The 20,860-nt window shown below is 40.3% G+C and overlaps 1 protein-coding gene across 1 annotated transcript in view; it reads right to left on the reverse strand.

Moving 5' to 3' along the window:
• The window catches only part of AK5 (adenylate kinase 5), a 270,567-nt gene that overhangs the window by 108,357 nt on the left and 141,350 nt on the right, over positions 1–20,860 (reverse strand). The window contains exon 8 of the mRNA XM_052637682.1: positions 16,075–16,151. Coding sequence (XP_052493642.1) covers positions 16,075–16,151 — 77 coding nt within the window. The remainder of the gene's footprint in view (positions 1–16,074; positions 16,152–20,860) is intronic.

The raw sequence follows: 20,860 nt of genomic DNA on the forward strand, positions 1-20,860 counted from the left end.
GGCAACTGAGGCTCAGAGAAGTAACTGGACGTGTCAGTATCACAAAGCCATTCAGTGGTAGAACCAGAACTCAAACCCATCCAGGACTCAAAGCTTGGGGCCTTTACTTACTTAGCCACAATCACCATTCCTAACAAAACAATGGATTTAACACAAAAATTCCCAAAACCCGCAGAAAAAGATAATTCATCAGTAGGGGGACAATGGTAACTCTGTTCCTTGGCAACCAGCTCCAAGGAGCAAAGGGCAACCTCATCACCTCATCACACTCCTTTCCTGCCACTGATCTTTAAGTCTGTGTAGGCCTGTGTTTGCTCTTAGGTTGGGTTTTCAGGGTTTGGGCACTGTTCCCAGCCTTGCTTCTGTAAACACCTTATATTCCCAGGTTATTTGGTTTCCCATTAATGACAATTTCCTGTCATTTAAGGCTCCAAGGCACATCAGATGACGAGTCACACATGAGTTCTATTTTTTTTTCCTTTATCATGCAGAGGCACTATTGTGCTATCACAAATATTTTTATTCGCCTTCAGAATGACAGGGCATTCAAGGTTATTTTGGTTAATAAGATGTCTCAGGAGCCCATGAAATTAATTATAAAAACCTGTCTAATAAGAATAATAGGGCTTTTGAAAAGGGAAAAACAGTCTCTACTGATCAATCTTTCATATGTTTTTACCCCTGGAATATATCCTGTTGCTTTAAAATAAGGGATTCTGTCAATTCTTATTTCCTTCTGCAGAGATTTCTCCTTCAGTCCTGTGATGAGGCATTCACTTTTATGTCTCAGAGCGTGGAAATATATTGAACTCCTGTTTCAGAATTGGTAACCTAAGCAACAGAATGCTGCCGTTTAGTGTTTAATATCTATACCGAAAATATGAAGGACATCCCTGACTTTGCGTGTAGAATAGTGAAAATGAATCCTTATACAGTTAAAGGGATTTGAAAATGGGACTTGTCTTTCTTCTTACAGAATCAATTAGCTGCAAACTGTCCGTGGTTCATGGAGACAGTCAGGAAGGGCTGGCTGCCTAAACCCGATGCAGATATTTCTGTTTTAGTAATTGGGGAAAGCTGCTGTTGCTGCTGCTGCCAAGTCGCTTCAGATGTGTCTGACTCTGTGCGACCCCATAGACAGCAGCCTACCAGGCTCCTCTGTCCCTGGGATTCTCCAGGCAAGAATACTGGAGTGGGTTGCCATTTCCTTCTCCAATGCATGCATGCATGCTAAGTCGCTTCAGTGATGTCCGACTCTGTGCTACTCTCTGACCCCAGGATTCTCTAGGCAAGAATACTGGAGTGGGTTGCCATTTCCTTCTCCATGGGGAAAGCTAGACACATCTTTATGACCTTGTTCCTTTTCCCTCTCCAAAACGCCTGCTTTCATCCTTCCAATAGGCCACCAATAGTATTCATTGTCAAGTACAGGTGCTTGCTGCAGAGCTGAGAGGTAAAACTTGCATTCCAGATTCCCAGCGTCAATCAGTTCTTGTAGGACTTGCTACAGAAACCTGACTTACCCATGAGAACAGGGCTCAGGGTGGCAGTTACAACTTGATAAAGCATCAAATTATGACCAGTGCTGTGCTGCTGAAATAAACTGCTTTGGAAATGGCACTATTTTATTTAAAAAATTTTCTTATTGGAGTATAGTTGCCTTACAATGTTGTGTTCATTTCTGCTGTACAGCAGAGGGAATCAGCTGTATGTACACTTATATTCCCTCTTTTTTTTTGATTTCCTTCTCATTTAGTCACCACAGAGCACTGAGTAGAGTTCCCTGTGCTATACAGTAGGTTTTCAAGCTTCCCAGGTAGAGCTAGTGCTAAAGAACCCACCTGAAACGCAGGAGGCATAAGAGATGCGGGTTCGCTTTCTGGATGGGGAAGATGCCCTGGAGGAGGGCATGGCAACCCACTCCAGTATTCTTGCCTGGAGAATCGCATGGACAGAGGAGCCTGGAGGGCTACCCAGCTGAAGTGATCGAGCACGACAGCACACACCAGTGTGTTCATGTCAGTCCCGATCTCCCAACTCACCCCATTCTCCCTTTTCCCCCTGGGTCCACATGATCTTCACATCTGTGTCTCTGTATCTGCTTTGGAAGGAGCTTCATCCGTAGGAAGGGCGCTACTTTAAAACAGTTTTACCCATGCAACCTAACACAGGTTTTGACTTAGTATAATATTTCTTAATCTGGAAGCTGAATATAACTATGGAAGTTCTTTTTGAAATTCACACACACATTGAAGTCTGTTATTTGTTCTGACCAGGGAATGTGGCACTGTGATTTTAGTCCATGAGTCTATTTTGGTCTTGACACTGTCCCTGCCACAGTACAGTAGACACAAAAGAAGTACAAGACAGGGACCCACTCTCAAGAAGGAAAGAAGAGGAGAATATGGCCTACTGTGACAGGTGCTTTAACACAGATCATCTCTTTTAATCCAAATAGCCTCGGGGTATTATGCCCATTTTTATAGATGAAGAAACTCAGGCTTGAAGTGGTTAAGTAACCTGCAACCCATAGGTATGCTCCTGAGTTTGAACTAGGTCTGTCTGGCTGCACAGTCACGCTCTTTCTCATGATGGATGCATGTAGGAGACACGCAGGGAGCAGTGTGAGTGAGCGCATGGTGGAATACAAAATTACGCATCAAGTGCTCAGACAGGGTGTAAACCTCAAGTGCTTTGGGTGTTCAGTGGGATAGGCAAGAAATGAATGTTTACTCTAATTATTAGAGAAGGAAGAAGAAGAGGATTTGAAATGATCCTTGTAGGATTGCTAGGATCAACTATTCTTTTTAATGGAGAGCTGGTTTGAATTTGTGACATAGAGTTATATTTTTAAAGAAGACAAATGTACTTCCAGTTCCTCTGGGCTTTGCCCCCTGTCATCTGACCACTTCCCTTTCTATTCTTGGTCCACCATCTTTTACGCTGCTAATGCTCTGATCTGTTAGTGTCAATAAATTTGGTAAAACTCTATTATTGCATGAAGTGAACTACGGACAATTCCTGTGCCTTGTGGGAGTTCCACAGTTTCCTCTGTATCTTTAGTGCAAAGAAGAGTGTCTGGCACCTCTGGGACACACAAGTAACATTTGCTAAACAAATGGAAAAAGTTAAGAGGATCACTTGGTCAAAACAAAGTTCCAGGCACTAATGTCAAATGGGCTCTCAGTCGCTATATGAGTCCAATCCTGTTAGGTTTCCTTAGTTCATGCTTTGAGGGATTACGCAATATTTCAGTCCTCTACTTCAAATCTTGGACTCTTAATAGATGGTTTTCCCTCATCAACGTCCTACCATTAAACATTCAAACCCATACTCCTATCTGATCGATATCCATGCATGTGGTCCCTCTTCTAACCCCAGTCTCTCCACCTGTGCTTTTTTTTCTTTGTAAATTTAATTTTTTACGTATTTATTTATGGTTGCACTTCATTGCAGCACTCGAACTCTCAGTTGCAGCATGTGGGATCTAGTACCCCCCACCAGGAACTGACTTGGTCCACCTGTAGTGAGAGTGCAGAGTCTTAACCACTGGACCACCGGGCAAGTCCCACTCCATCTGTGCAAACCAATACAATATTGTAAAGTAAAAAAAAAAAAAAAAAAGAAACAAGGAAAACAACAACAACAACAAAACAAAACCCTGTGTTTTAGTTCCGCCTGCTTTCAGAGGAGGCTCCCCCTCTCTTGTCTATTCTCCAGCTCATGAATGAGTGGATCTGTTCTACGAGTTTTTAAACACGTTCAAGTGTCTTCTATTACAAACAAACAAGACCGCATCCCCAGTAGCTCTTTGGAAGGCCAACAATGTCTTCCAGGTTTCTATATACAATGGACATTTTCCATCCTCCCTTTTCTTAATCTTCGAATCAACACTTAACACTCTCTGCTCTTTGAAATACTGTTCCCTTTGGCTTTTAGAGTACCACATTCTGCTGATTTTGCTCCTGTCTCATTAACAACTTCTTTCACATCTTTTTTGCTGCCTCTTCTTGCTCTTCCTGGAGAATCCCATGGACAGAGGAGCCTGGCAGGCTACAGTCTTTGGGGTCTCAGAGAATCCGACACAACTGAATGAGTTTCACTTCACCTCCGCTACCCAGCCTTTCAATTTACTCATCGCTCAGCTTTAGATCCTCTTCTCGTCTCAGTTCTGATCTTTTTCTCTAAGTATCTCATCTCCACTTAGTTTCAAGCTCTACCTATATTCGGAAGCTCACCAATTTATATGCCCAGCCCAGATTTTTCCTCTAAGCACCAGACCTGTGTTTTTAATTCTTCACTAGAATTCTCTCCTTGGGTACATCAAAGCACTTAAACTTAGCATATCTAACTAAAATTACACTCATGCTCTTTCCTTATAGAACTGGTGTTTTCTTAGTGTTTTTTTTTTTTTTTTCTCAGTGAAAGTCACCAGCCAGCTGTATAAGTTAAAAACGCAGGCATCATCTTCAACAGCTCATTCCCCTTTGGCTCTCATTTCCATCCCAACCTGAAGTCCTGTTGATTTTACCTGACAAGTACCTCCCAGATTCATCACTCTCTGTCCACCTCCTCCAGGACTCCACTGTAAGGTACCATTCGTGGTCTCTTGTCTGGATCACTGAGCGTTCCCTTAGACTTCCTAGAGCCATTCTTGCCTTCCTCCAAAGTGTTCTTCACATTGCAGTGAGAACAATCATTTTTTAAAAACACAGATAAAATGTTAACATACCCTTCTCTACCTCAAACAAAACAAAACAATTCTTTAGTGCTTCCCATTGCTCTTAGGATAAAATCAAAACACCTACTTGCTCTAGTGGTAAAGAATCCGCTGCCAGTGCAGGAGACATAAGAGATGTAGGTTCAATTACTGGGTCAGTTCAATCTCCTGGAGAAGGAAATGGCAACCCACTCCAGTGTTCTTGCCTGGATAATTCCATAGGTAGAGGAGGCTGGTGGGCTATGGTCCGTGGGATTGCAAAGAGTCGGACATGACTGAAACGACTTAGCACAGCACAGCATCTGCTCTACAAAGCCCCCCTCTCCAGGCTCATCTCATACCCACTTCCCCTTTACTCTACAGTCTAGTCACACTGGCCTTCCAGATGCCGTGCTTCTTTCTGCTTACACAGGCTATTCCTCTTTCTGAACATCCCTGTACCCTCAAACTTTCCAATTCTTTCCCTTTCTCACACATACCTGGGACCTCTTAGCTCATCTTTCAGATCTTAACTCACGCATTGCTTGCCTTAGAAAAGCTTTGCCTCACCTCACTGACCATATCTACGTATTATACCATGTACTTAATATTTTAAGTTTATTTTATATTGAAGTATAGTTGATTACTAATGTTGTGTTTGTTTCAGGGGTACAGCAAAGCGATTCAGTTATACATATACATGTATCTATTCTTTTTCAAATTCTTTTCCCATTTATGTTGTTACAGAGCATTGAGCAGAGTTTCCTGTGTTATACAATAGGGTCCTTGCTGGTTATCTATTCAATTATTTAAAATTATTTATTTATTTAGTTAGTTAGTTACACTGGGTCTTCGTTGTTGCATACAGGCTTTCTCTAGTTGCAGTAAGCGGGTCTACTCTCTGTTGCGATGCGTGGCCTTCTCATTGTCCTGGCTTCTCTTGTTGCACAGCACGAGCTCTAAGCATGTGGGCTTCATCACAGGCTCTGCAGCACAGTTGAGGTGGTTGTGGTGCACGCTCTGCGGCATGTGGAATTTCCCCAGAGCAGGGATTGATCCCATATCGCCTGCATTGGCAGGTGGATTCCTATCCATTGTGTCACCAGGGAAGTCCTTGGTTATCTATTTTAAATGTAGTTTGTACATGTCAATCCTAAATTCCCAATCCACCCCTCCCCCAACCCTTCCCCCAAGTTTATTCTCTAAATGTGTGAGTCTGTTTCTGTTTGGTAAATAATTTCAAATGTATCATTTTTTTTTTAAGATTCAGCATATAAGTGATATCATATGATATTTGTCTTTCTCTGACTTACTTCACTTAGTATGATAATCTCCAGGTCCATTCATGTTTCTGAAAATGGCATTACTTCATTCTTTTTTATGGCTGAGTAATACTCACTGTATATATGTACCATGACTTCTTTATCCATTCATCTGTCAATGAACATTTAAGTTGCTTCTGTGTCTTGGATATTGTAAACAGAGCTGCAATGAACATTGGGGTGCATGTATTTTTATGGATGGTGTTTCACTCCAGATAAATGTCTAGGAGTGGGACGGCTGGATCATAAGGAGCTCTGTTTTTAGTTCTTAAGGAATCTCTACATTGTTTTCCATAGTGGCTGTACCAATTTACATTCCCACCAACAGTATAGAAGGGTTCCCTTTTCTCCACACCCTCTCCAGCATTTATTGTTTGTAGAATTTTTGATGATGGCCATTCTGATTTGTGTGAGGTGGTATCTCATAGTTTTGACTTGCATTTCTCTAATAACTAGTGATGTTGAGAATCATTTCATGTGCCTCTTGGCCAGCCTCCTTTGGAAAAATGTCTAGATCTTTTGTCTATATTTTGACTGGGTTGTTTGTGTTTTTGATATTGAGCCACATGAGCTATTTGTAAATTTTGGAGATTAACCCCTTGTTGCTTACATCATTTGTAAATATTTTCTCCCATTCTGTGGGTTGTCTTCTCTCTTTTTTTAAATATTTTTTTAATGGTTTCTTTTGCTATGCAAAAGTTTTTGAGTTTAATTAGGCTCCATTTTTTTTTAGTTTGTTTTTATTTCCATTACTTTTTGTTGTTCAGCCCCTCAGTCGTGTCTGACTCTTTTCGACCCCATGGACTGCAGCACGCCAGGCTTTCCTGTCCTTCACCATCTCCCAGAGCTTGCTCAAACTCATGTCCATTGATTGGTGATGTCATCCAAACATCTTGTCCTCTGTCATCCCCTTCCCATCCTGCTTTCAATCATTTCCAGCATCGGGGTCTTTTCAAATGAGTCGGCCCTTTGCATCAGGTGCCCAAAGTATTGGAGCTTCAGCCTCAGCATGAGTTCCTCCAATGAATATTCCAGATTGATTTCCTTTAGGATTGACTGTTTCAATCTCCTTGCAGTCCAAGGGACTCCCAAGAGTCTTCTCCAACACCACAGTTAAAAAGCATCAATTCTTTGGTGCTCAGCCTTCTTTATGGTCCAACTCTCACATCCATACATGGCCACTGGAAAAACCACAGCTTTGACTTTGTGACTTATGAAACTTTGTCAGTAGGAGACAAATTGAAAGAGATATTGCTGTGATTTATGTCAAAGAGTGTTCTGCTTATGTTTCTCTCTAAGAGTTTTATAGTCTCTGGTCTTACATTTAGATCTTTAATCCATTTTGAGTTTGTTTCTGTGTATGGTATTAAAAAATGTTCGAATTTTTTTTTAACATATAGCCTTCCAGTTTTCCTAGTACAATTTATTGTAGAGACTGTCTTTTCTCCATTGCCTGGTCTTGCTTTCTATGTCAGACATTAATTGACCATAGGTGTGTGGGGTTATTTCCGGGCTTTTTATCCTGTTCTGTTGATCTATATCCCCGTTTCTGTGCCAGCACTATACTGTTTTGATGACTGTAGATTTGTAGTATAGTCCAAAGTCAGGGAGCTGATTCTTCCAGCTCAGTTTTTCTTTCTCAAGATTGCCTTGTTTTTGGGGGGTCAATTTGTGTCTCCATATACTTTTAAGATTTTCAAGTTCTAGTTCTGTGAAAAATGCCAGTGGTAATTTGATAGGGATTGCACTGAATCTGTAGATTGCCTTGTGTAGTATAATCATTTTGACAACATTGATTCTTCCAACCAAGAACATGATATATCTCTCCATCTGTTTGTGTCATCTTTTATTTCTTTCATCAGTGTCTTATAGTTTTCTGAGCATATGTCTTTCGCCTCCTTCGGTAGTTTTTTTTCTTTTTTTTAAATAGTTTTTTATTTTTTTTAATTTTAAAATCTTTAATTCTTACATGTGTTCCCAGGTAGTTTTTTTCTTAGGTATTTTATTCTTTTTGATGAGATGGTAAATGGGTTTGTTTTCTTAATTACTCTTTCTGATCTTTCATTGTTAGTGTATAGAAATGCAAAAGATTTCTTTGTATTAGTTTTGTATTCTGCAACTTGAGCAAATTCATTGATGAGCTCTAGTAGCAGTTCTGGTAGCATCTTTAGGATATTCTATGTATAGTATCATGTCATCTGCAAACAATAACGGTTTTACTTCTTTTTCAGTCTGGATTCCATTTACTTCTTTTTTCGTCTCTGATTGCCATGTTTAGGACTTCCAAAACTATATTGAATAAAAGTGGTAAGAGTGGACATTCTTGTCCTGTTCTGGGTCTTAGAGGAAATGTTTTCAGCTTTTCACAGTTCAGTAGGATGTTAACTGTAGGTTTGTTATATATGGCCTTTATTATGTTGAAGTAGGTTCCCTCTGTGCCCACTTTCTGAAGAGTTTTTTTTTTAAATCATAAGTGTCTGTTGAATTTTGTCAAAAGCTTTTCCTGCATCTATTGAGATGATCATATAATTTTTATTCTTCAATTTGTTGAAGTGGTGTATCACACTGATTGGTTTGTGGATACTGAAAAATTCTTGCATCCCTGGGGTAAATCCCACTTGGGCACACACATGGCACTATGTACTTCTTCTCCCAAACAGCATAGTTTTAATTTTCTATTTATGTGATTATTCTATTATCTATTTCTACCTGTAAGAGCAATGAGAGTAGGAACGGTATCTTCTTTTGCTCACTGTATATTTTCAGTAACTCACATAAGAGTCTGGCACATCAAATATTCTCTATATGAGTTGAATGAATAATTAAAAAAGGTGAAGTCATGGGCTTAGCTGAAGCAGTTGTGTGGTGTGAGAAGAGGGATCCTCCCACTCCTGACACAGCCTTTAAGTCATCTGGATGGTTTTTAAACAGAATGAGTATGTAACAGTGTTAAACATATTCTTCCTTCCTTGAAAGCTGGCATTAAACAAACAACGAAAAAAGGAACTGGGTGAACACACTATTTTAAAGGGAGGGCAGAGTAAGAAAAACCATGCTGGGAGAAGGAGGTAGAGAAATAATGGCCACAGAGGTGGCATAAACCAAGGCACCCAAGTGTTTTGAGAAAGAAATGCAAGCTGGTGTCTTGAGCCCCAGACATTGTAGGAACTAGGAAATGTTCTCCTGACTTGGCAGTAATGAGATGACTTCTAAAGCTCTCTTAGGGGAACAAATAGGCAGAAGCTGGTTTATAGGACAGAATGAGGGGTGAGGGCATAGAAGCAGGGGAGCTGACTTCTCTTTCGCCAAATTTAGTGCTGAAGGAAAGGGTAGAGGAAAGACAGTATCCAGTGTGGCCTTTCTATGACATTTGGCAATGTTAATGGCCTTCTTCCTTCCAAGTGGGGATGGTGGGTGGGTTGGTAGATAGAGAAGAAAGATACTCTGAAGATGAGAGCTTTTAGAAAGATGAAGCAGTACCAGTTAATGGAGCAAAGTTCGAGGGCAGATGGAAAGAATGGGACCAAAGGCTTGGGCAAATGATGAGTCTAGAAACACTCTGTTGTTAGCAGCATATACACTATAAATTGGTTATGTCTTCTTGGAGTATTGACCCCATTATCATCAGGTACCACTCTTCTTTATCCCTGATAAGTTTTCTTGCTTTGAAATTTGCCCTGTCTGAAATTAATATAGCTATTTTTGCTTTCTTTTATTTAGTGCTAAAAGATACATCTTTATCTATTCCTTTTTGTTAATCTATATGTATCCTTATATTTAAGAAAAGTTTCTTGCAGATAGCATGTGGGCTTCCCTGTGGCTCAGCGGTAAATTTAAAATCTGCCTGCAATATAGGAGATGTGGATTTGATCCTTTGGTTGGGAATATCCCCTGGAGAAGGAAATGGCAACCCACTCCAGTATGCTAGCCTGGAAAATGCCATGGACAGAGGAACCTGGCAGGCTACAGTCTGTGGGGATGTAGTAGAGTCAGACATGACTTAGTGACTGAGCAATAATGAAGACAGCACGTGGCTGGTCTTTTTTTGATCGGTTTTGAAAATCTGTCTTTTAATTGGAGTATTTAGATCACTGATATTTAAAGTATCAGCTGATATAATTGGATTCATCTAGCATTTGTTACTATTTTCTATATATTGCCCATGTTCTTTGCTGCTTCTTTTAATCTCCAAACTTTTTCTGCCTTTGTATCTTTAGTTAAGCATTTTATATGATTCCATTTTCGCTCCTTCCTTAGCATATCAATTATGTTTCTTTTTTTAAATTTATTTTTTTAATTGAAGGATAATTGCTTTACAAAATTTTGTTGTTTTCTGTCAAACCTCAACATGAACCAACTATAGGTATACATATATCCCCTCCTTTTTGAATCTCCCTCCCATCTCCAGCCCCATCCCACCCCTCTAGGTTGATACAAAGCCCCTGTTTGAGTTTCCTGAGCCATACAGCAAATTCCCATTGGCTATCTATTTTAAATACAGGATATGTGTTTTTTAAAAAAAATTATTGTTTATTATTTTTTTCACTTTACAATACTGTATTGGTTTTGCCATACATTGACATAAATCTGCCACGGGTGTACATGAGTTCCCAATCCTGAACCCCCCCTCCCACCACCCTCCCCATATCATCTCTGTGGGTCATCCCAGGCACCAGTCCCAAGCATCCTGTATCCTGTATAGAACCTAGACTGGTGACTCATTTCTTACATGATAGTATACATGTTTCAATGCCATTTTCCCAAATCATCCCACTCTCCCTAAAAAGTGGTTGCTCTAGAATTTGCAATACCCATTTAAACTAATCCAAATCCACTTTCAAATAAGCAGACAGTACAAGTACCTTATAATAATAAAATATTCCTCATTCCTCCCTTCCATCCTTTGTTGTCATTCATTTCACTAATATGTAAACATACATAATAAAATACATTGTGGCTATTATTGTTTTTAAAACATCATTATCTGTTAGATCAATTAAGAATAAGAAAAATAAGTTTTTATTTTACTTTCACTTATCCATTCTCTGATACTTTTCTTTTCTTTATGTAGATCTGAATTTCTGACCTATATAATTTTCCTTCTCTCTAAAGAACTTCTTTTAGCATTTCTTGCATGGCAGGTCTACTGGTAACAAATGGCCTCAATTTCCGTCTGAGATAGTTTTTATTTCTCTTTCATTTTTGAAGGATAATTTTACAGGATACTAAAGCCTAGGCTTTTTTTTTTTCCCCTTTCAACACTTGAAGTAGAAAAACTAGAAATCATTTTTTTGACTTTTCAAAAAATGGGCATTTTTTGAGCACATATTGTGTGTTGGTTGAGTAACAGGAGAGCAGAACGCAATGCAAGAGGATATTAGAACGCAGGGGCTCGTGGGCCCCCCAAGAAGGTGAACCTGACATGGGGCGAGAAGGGCTTCCTCGAGGAGGAGTGTGGTCCTGATGGACCATGAGTGGAGGTTATCCGGCACAGGGGTGATGGGGCTGCAGAAGCTTCCACATAGAGGAAAGAGACTTCACAAAGCACAACCCCCACTTAGGGGAACTGCAAATGGCTTGGTGTGGCTGGCACATGCCATGTGTTTTGGTGATTGGCAAGGGATGAGTTTGGGGAAGGAGGTGATGGAAGGGCTAATTTGAAAGTTCCCATGTCTATTGATAAGTGTTCTGATTTAATTCTGACATCAATGAAGAGCCATGAAGAGTTTTAAGCAGTGGGATATGCTGACTGACTTGGCTTTTAAGCAAGATGATTTTCGTGGGCGAGGAGCCTGGGGAAGGGAGACTGGCTTGGACACTCTCAGCGGTCCTGCGGAAGAAGGGTGAGGGTGTAAACCAGGGCAGTGGCAGTGGAACTGGAGATGGAAGGAGTGACGCCTGCACAGGAAAATGGACCTGCTGACCAGCTTTCTGATCACCCTGCTGTAGGGAGGGAGAAAAAGGAAGGAGACTAGGAAGACGCCCTTGTCTCTGGCTTGGGCAGCTGGGAGGATGGTGGTATCATTCACAGAAATAGGGGAAACAGAAGGAAGAACAGATTTTGTGGGGGAAGACAGTGAGTTCAGTTTTGGACGTTCTGAGTTTGAGATGCACGTGGGAAATCCAACCAGTGCTGTTTAGCAGGCAGACATAGGCATTGGAAGCTCACCAGGGGACTCTGAATGAAGCTGAAATCATGCCTGTGGTCAAGCTTCTCAAAGGATAACATGTGCAGTGAGGAGCGAAGGTTCCCTTTGCCAGGATGCCGGGGATGCTCATATTGAAGTAATGCACCAACAGAGGAGAGTTCACAAGAAAACCAAGAAAGAGTGGACCAAGAAGTGAGAGGAGTGTGAGAGAGAGAACAGTGGGGGCAAGAGCTTTGCAGTCCAGGCTGGCTTGGCGCTCACTAAACACTTAAGAAAGCTCCATTTTTCAGCCTCCTTAGACACAGGCAGAGTCAGTGACAGGGGATGTCTCATGATCGTGGGAGGAAGAAATATGCAATTAAGAGCAAGTTTCCACCACTCCCCCAGCCCCATGCTTTTCCCCTTCTTATCCACGGCCCCTTTGGATGTCTCTCTGGAAGGAAAACACTCAAATTTTGATGGTTTTTGTTTTTGTTTTTAAGATATAAGCTCCATTAGTTTGCTCTTCTTTCCTTTTAAAAAAATTTTTGAAAAGAAATTTATGGCATGCTGAATCTTAGTTCCCTGACCGGAGGCTGAGCCCATGCCCCTTGCTGTGGAAGCATGGAGTCTCAGCCACTGGATTGCCAGCGAAGTCCCCTGAGTTTTATTTGCCACTATAGCAGAGCCTCATCTGTCTTTCCTGATTCCAGCTCTGCAGTCGGACGGCTGTGTTGGAATTCTGTCTTTACCTCTTGCCAGGTGTGTGACTTTAAGTAAACTTCTGAATTCCTCTGGGCTACAGTTTCCTTATCAGTGAAACTGGGATAATGATATCAATCTCATGTAACTGTCTCGGGATAAAATGTAATAAATGTGAAGCATTTAGAAGAGTATTAAATACTATAGAAATGTTAGAAACCAATAGGACAGTGTCAAGAGGTGGAGATGGTTTATAGCCATGGTCAGCAACCTATGCTGCTGCTGCTAAGTCGCTTCAGTAGTGTCAGACTCTGCATAGACAGAGCAGCATAGACAGCAGCCCACCAGGCTTCCCCGTCCCTGGGATTCTCCAGGCAAGAATACTGGAGTGGGTTGCCATTTCCTTCTCCAATGCATGCATGCATGCTAAGTCGCTTAAGTCGTGACCAACTCTGTGTGACCCTATGGACAGCAGCCCATCAAGCTCCTCTGTCCTCGGGATTCTCCAGGCAAGAATACTGGAGTGGGCTGCCATTTCCTCCTCCAATGCAACCTATGGCCACAGGCCAAATCCACTCTGCTGACTGTAAACAGCGTCTTCGTTAAGAATGGGCTTTACATTTTCGAATAGTCAAATCACAAGAAAATATGTGGAATTCAAATTTCGGTGACCGTAAATAAAGTTTTACTGGAACACAGCCACACTTTTAAGTAGAGTTGTGGCTGCTTTTGCATTACTGTCACAGGAGTGGATCAAAGGGAGCAAAGGTCAAGAAAGATGATGAAAAAGCATTAACTGGAATTGGCAATAGATTGTCAGTGACCTTGATAATGGCTTTATTTGGAATGTGAAAGCATAAACTAGCTTTTGGTGCCAGACTGACCATAGTTTGATTCCTGACTCTACTACTTGTTAGCTGTGTGGTCTTGGGAAGTTTTTTAAGCTCTCTGAGTTTTAGTTTAACAGACCTACCTTCTTAATTTATTGGAAAGATTAGCAATGATGTGTGTAAACCATAAAACACAGCATCTGACTTATTGGAGGTACTCAGAAAAGGCAAGCACCCGACTTATTGAATCTGTTGCCCTTCCCCACCAAACTATTAGGTAATACCTTTTCACTTTTAATAGTTTATTTTTGTCTTTAGTATTTTGTGTTCTCTATGTTTTACATTATATGCCAAGTCTTTGCTCAAATCTCACCTCTTTAATGAGACCATCCTAGTTAATATTGACTCTTCTGGTTAATACTATAATCTGTCCCTATTCCAGCATTCCTAACCTTCCTACCTTGTTCTTTTTTTTTTTTCCCTTCTCACAGCACATATCAATCTAGGATATTTACTCGTTTACTAACATGTTTCTTGTATACTATCTTCCTCACCTAGATGGACACTCCTTGTCTGTTTCATACAATTAGATATTCCAAAGTAGTACCCGACACATAGTAGGTGCTCTATTAATATTTGCTAAATGAAAGAAGACTAGATGAGGGTTTTTTTTTCCTGTTCAGGACACAATGTGCTCCTTCGTTCTGGGGACTTGTCTTTATTCATCTCTGTAAAATTCTCAGCCATTATCTGTTAACACGAAGCTCTTTTCCCTCCACTCAATCCTCCTTCTGGAACTCCTTTTAGGCCATGTTGACCCAACCATTCCATCCTCAGTGTCTCCCAAGTTCTTTCTTTGACAAGAAGAACTCTCTTTTAGCTCTCTGTTTTATTCTAAGGAAATTTTCTCAGCTCTAGCATTGTCTCTTTTTAGCTGTGTCTAGTCTACTAGACACGATTTCTATTGCAATGACAATATTTTTTTGTGCCTAGAATTTCTATTTCTTCCTCACTATTCCTTTTTGCCTCTTGCTTTCCATTCTTTTCCATATTTGTTTCAAGACTTCTAATCTTCCCTTTATCTCTTTGGATATTTTAAATATTCCTTGATTAAGAGTTCTTTCAGATTTTTCTGTTCTGTCTAGTCCTTGGGGTGTGAACCCTTCATTTGTTTAATCAGCTGGATTTCATGCTATGGTTCATTTCTTGGTGCGGTCTATAATTTTAGATGGTGAGCTCACTTTTTATAGTGGTTGTTTGGCATTTGCCTCTGCTGAGGTCTTAAGAGTCAGCAACTGAAAAGGCTCCAAAAATTCATCACTGAATGGCCTGTCTTTGGAGACTGAGAATGGTGGGTGGCAGAGTGCAGGTTTAGGGAAACTGCCCTGAGTTCACAAGCTCCACTGAGAAACTATTTGTGTAACTGCATGCAAATTACTCTTGGAGTCTTAATTCTCTTATCTATGAAATAAAGATAATAATTTCTATTTCCTAGAGATGTTGTGGGGAATTAGTGAGATAATCAAGTTAAGGAACCTAGCCCAATGTTTAGTATGTATGAAGTGCTTAATAAATGCTAAAAGATATTTTCAATACTTGTCAATATCTTCTCCTTGCTTTGTGATGTAAGGGAAGAAACTTAATGCCTGTGAAAATAATTTCTGAATACGTATGTGAAACAGAGAAACAGCCATTACATTTGGACACTGGTCAGGTCTATTTCCTTAATTTGTGACATGTATTAGTTGAAAATGCGGGAAAAGTCCAGGAGAACACGCCCACTTGGCTTTCAGCCACTGCAGAAGAGCATTGATGAGAGGTGGATGAAGTTTCAGACAAGGTACTTTTTAAAAAATAAGGCCTAATTAGAGAGTCAGATCATTTGCCAACTATTTTGGTTCATTAAAACAGGGCTGGAAGAAGAGTTCTTCTGCTGAGAAAAAATGACCCAGATAAATTTCTTATCCAAATAGAAAATATATGTGACTTCTTGGCTGTGTTGTCCTTGGTCAGCAGTCCCTTTTAAAGGTTAGAAAAAGAAAGCAGGGCCCTGAATCTGTAAGCAGTGGTTAGTAAATACTGGGCTTATAATTGGGAAGAATGAGACACAGATAAATTCTTGGGCAAGAGAACCTCATGTAGCCTTACTTCTAGCTCATATAACTTTTGACCACAGATCTTCCCTTAATTAATTACCACTTTGAGTCTGTGGATAAAGGAGGGTTAGAGGGCCAAAGTTAGTGAATAAAAGCAGTATGATTTATCATGGAACAGATGATTAGTTATCTGTAATCATTTCACAGAATTATTTGTAATTCTAATTTTCATGAAACACTTATAAAGACCCAAATTAAAAACATTTAAATAGACAAATATTTTTAGATTTTAATTACCTGATCTTCATAATCAGATCCCATATCAATGATCTCTCCAGTGTCCAACATCATCGAAGGATCAAGGTCACTTGAACCTAAGATTAGGAAAACAAATGTTACCTGATGGATGGAGGTTGTCTGTGCATGTTTCTAAAGTAAACTGTCTCCCACGAGGTTTCCATATTGTCCTTGTGATTATATTAAATTATCCAATATTTTTAACTCTTCCCATCTGCCAGGCACTGTCTGGTCTGCAGATGGAAAATGCAGCTGTAACTGGGCAGGATCCTGCAGGGCCTTCCCAAGACAGACCCTTCCTCCATCTTCTCTGCTCTGGTTTCTCTCTGAAGTACCTAAATAATAGCATCTGATTCACAGTTCCTGAGTTGTTTTACAGATGCTAAAATCACCACCAAATGGAAGAAATTAACTACTTGAGGATTGTGAGCATGTAGCCCCCAGACCTACTGTTGCCTAAGGATTAATAACATTAACCCCTGTAACATCACCCAGTTACCTTACCATCAACCAACCAGAGAACTGGGGATGAGTTGATCACATACGCTGGGATGCCCCTCCCTCATCTGGACTTTAAAGTTGCTTGGCTGAAACCCATAGAGGAGTTTGGCTTTTTGAGCACTGCTTGTCCTGAACTCCTTGTGTATCGCCTTGCAACAAACATGGCACTTTCCTTCACCACAAACCAGTGTCAGTAGATTGGCTTTACTGCATTTGGGGGAGCGGACCCCAGTTTGGTTTGATAACACAGATATCTAGACACTCTACCCTTAAGAAGACAATGATCCTGTGGAGGAGATTAACTTGACAACAGCAAGGTTCAGAAACCAAAAGGAAAAAGCTACTAATTCTGACTTGTAGTGGAGGAGGTGATGGAGGTAGGATTCTTCACAAGGAACTAGTCTGTAAGCCCAAACTATGAGGGTGAATAAGGGTTGTCCAGGAGGAGAAGTGGTTTAGGGGTGTGCAACACCAGGGAGCCTGGTGGGCTGCCGTCTATGGGGTCACACAGAGTCAGACATGACTGAAGCGACTGAGCAGCAGCAGCCGCAGCAGCAGCAGCCGCAGCAGCAGCAGCCGCAGCAGCAGCAGCAGCCGTGACTGAGGAGGAAGGAATAGGAGCAAACTGCAGTGGGAGGAGAGCAAAGGGTTCCAGAAAAAGAAGGGCTGAGTCTGCTCACTTCATGAGAACCTGATGAGCTTTTCTTATAGCCTTTGGATCACGTTAGTTCCTAAAAGTGGGAAAAATCAGGTTAACTTAACCTGTTAATACAGAGTTTCTACCCCTAGGTATTACAGGTTACACTGAATTACTTATCCATTAATTACCAAGGCTTACACTTAGACCAGTAATTTTCATAATGGGGCTCCTGAAGCACACTTGAGTTATCATCCTCATCTAACAAGCCTTTCCTGCTGGGCAATCTATATTACCTAACTAGCCAGAAAGACAGAATTCTTCAGTACTGCCCATGAAATGCTATGCACCTGTGAAGAAAGCAACCCCTCTGCTTCACCATAAACTTGCCCTTGCAAAATAACTCTTGTTCAGAACATGCAATGAGTAATGTTAAAGGAAGATGAATTTCTTAAAAAAAATGTCAAGTATCTCACACACTTCTCAGATATAGACCTCTCCCAGATATGCAACTTCCGTATTTTCTTTTAGAAAAAGAACCAAAGTATGTCCCCACAAAGTCTTTCCTCATTTCTTCTCTTCTCATCATTACCCCTGCTGTTCACAAAACTGACTGAGTATTAGCCCATCATCAAATCAACTAAGTACTAAACAGGAACACCATAGTTTATTGTGTTGTAATTAAAAAAAATTAAGTACAATAAAGATTTTCAAAATGAAGAAGGTTGACCCATCAAATCATTTTGGAAAGGGAACTGTAGAGCTGCCACATACAGTTGAATAAACATGTACTCCTCAATTCTTGGTGATACCCTTGGCAACACGAGTGTTAAAAGTGCCTCTAGGGGTGATATGGAAACTTTAATTGTATATATAATTTTTAAGTAGAAGATGTAATTTTCCTATCTTGGTTCTTTAAGTATTTTTTAAATAAAAGTTTTGTAAGGTGTATCTTAGGGCCAAACTACTTGATGTCTCAGGGTCCAGCTGGAAGACCAGTTTGCACTTAAGTGTTGGGAAGCAGTAAAGAGCTCAGGAGTAAAATGTATACTTCTCCCTGATAGGATCATAAACATTTTGGGATTTAATATTTCACAGAATCCTACTCTGTCACTTTAGAAAAGAGGAAAATGAGCTGTAGAGAAGTTTTATAGCTTGGCCAAAGTCATGCAGAAAGTGAGTGAGATCAAAGACAAGTCACAGCTCCCATTTCTAACACAGGCTACTGACTCCAAGTTGTAGGCAGACACAATCCAAAAGGTTTTGTATACATGATCTTCTATTAAGGTGCTCTACAGCGGAGGACCCGGAGGAGTGTGCTGTCTCTTCTACTGAGAAAATAGGAACAGTGAATGACTGAGGATGAGATGGGTCAGTGAGTGGCTGCAGAAATGGAAGAATGGAAAGTGGAATAAAGGGGTGTCTCTCCCGCCCATGAAAGTCAAGGTGGCTGCTACTGACAGCTTTGTTAAAGGCAATGCCAACTTTAATTAGATTTGTTACTTCCACAACATGGATATGATTCACCACTGACTAGTGGAAGTGGCGATAGGTACTCAGATGATACCCTCCCTTAGACTTTAAAGTGGTTCCTTTGAAATGAGCAACATGACCTGAACACAGAGGCTCACTGAATATATAGCTGCTTCAGTTCCTGTGTCCTACTTATTTAATTAGAAACTGTTCTTTTAGTTGTTTTAATAAACTACAACATGAAGGGTCTTAAACAACCCATTCAACAGAGATGTCACACATTAATATTTGAAAATGGAACAAGGTTATTAGAAAAATAGCTTCATTGATGGGAGAATGAAGAGGTCTTTGTTTAAAAAATAAACAACTCCTGCTCATAAGGAAGAAAAGACTGGTTTTCCTAATAAAATGTTTTTAACAGAAATGTTATTGTGTCATCAAGGGATGAAATTTCTTGACGTGTCGTTGCTCTTGGAAACAGTACTGATAGATCATAGAAGGCAATAGACAAAGGATGTCATTATCTGCTCAGATAATGATTGAATAGCTTTCATTTTCTTTTACTACTGGTTGCTTGGTTTGCTGAAAATGGTACTTTTAATAATAGTTTAAGGCTTGACATACAAAATAGGGAGGTAAGTATAACCATATGTACATATTTTGCATCTTTCACTGGACAATTTAACACATAAAACAACTACAATGATCTTAATACTCAAAAAAGACAGCAAAATCGGGACATTTTGTAAAAGTGATAGTATGGCTTTCTTTTCCCCATAATTCGAATTTCTCAGTTTCTTTTCAGATTTAAAAATATCCTTTCCATAGATAACAGACAAAGGTGTGAGCTGAAATAGAACCCCCCAGGATCACTCACTGTCACTAGTTTTAGATGTAGAATGGTCTTCGGAAATGTTGTCCCCTTAAATTTAATTGGGAAGACGATACATTGGCTTCAGAGGTACTGGAAGGCTAGACATACTGTGTTCTGGGACAATGGTAAAGATGTTTTCCCTCTTAGTGGATCTTCAGTCTGAAGTTTTGGGACGACCCTCCTCTCAGTTTGAGTACCAAATAGAGGGAACCTCCTGCAAGACTGGGATTCCTGGGCAGCGATGGGAATCTGTAGATAAAAGTTCTTCTAACACTTCTCTGAAAGCCAAAGAATTGATGCTTTTGAATTTTGGTGCTGAAGATTCTTGAGGCTCCCTTGAACAGCAAAGAGATCATAGCAATCAATCCTAAAGGAAATCAACCCTGAATATTCATTGGAAGGACTGATGCTGAAGCTGAAGCTCCAATACTTTGACCACCTGATGGGAAGAACTGGCTCATTGGAAAAGATCCTGATGCTGGGAAAGATTGAAGGCAGGAGGAGAAGGGGGTGACAAACAATGAGATGGTTGGATGGCATACCTATTCAAGGAACATGAGTTAGAGCAAACTCTGGAAGACAGCGAAGGACAGGAAAGCCTGACATGCTGCAGTCCATGGAGTTGCAAAGAGTCAGACATGACTGAGCAACAACAATGAAAAGATGAGGTATGTTAACTAGTTGGACCGTAGTAATCATTTCATGAATCAAATCAGCATGTATATATATATATATATATATGCACAATTTTTTACTTAAAAAATTTAAAGGAATTGAAAGTCATTCACACTTCATCATTGGAAGTGATATGGGAGCTGTGGAGTGGCTGAGATTATGTAGAGAGAGGATTCAAAGAGAAGGAGAGCGCCGCCAAGGCATAAGACCTGGGGGCTGATGAGTCACAGAGCAGAACCCATGGGCATGGTTTCTTTAATTGACTGAGTCCCTGATGTTTACCAGCTGGGAGATTTTACCTACTGGTGCAGGCTTCTGATTTCTCTGGAAAGAGAGAAGGATCCAGAAACACTGGTCCATTCTTTAATGGTAACAATAGTCTGTCTATCAGACCTAATCCCTTGAATCTATTTGTCACTTCCACTGTATAATCGTAAGGGATTTTATTTAGGTCATACCTGAATGGTCTAGTGGTTTTCCCCAATTTAAGTCTGAATTTGGCAATAAGGAGTTCACGATCTGAGCCACAGTCAGCTCCCAGTCTTGTTTTTGCTGACTGAATTGAGCTTCTTCATCTTTGGCTGCAAAGAATATAATCAATCTGATTTCAGTATTGACCATCTGGT

This window comes from Budorcas taxicolor, chromosome 3 (genome assembly GCF_023091745.1).
Source record: "Budorcas taxicolor isolate Tak-1 chromosome 3, Takin1.1, whole genome shotgun sequence".
NCBI classification, from domain to species: Eukaryota; Metazoa; Chordata; class Mammalia; order Artiodactyla; family Bovidae; genus Budorcas; species Budorcas taxicolor.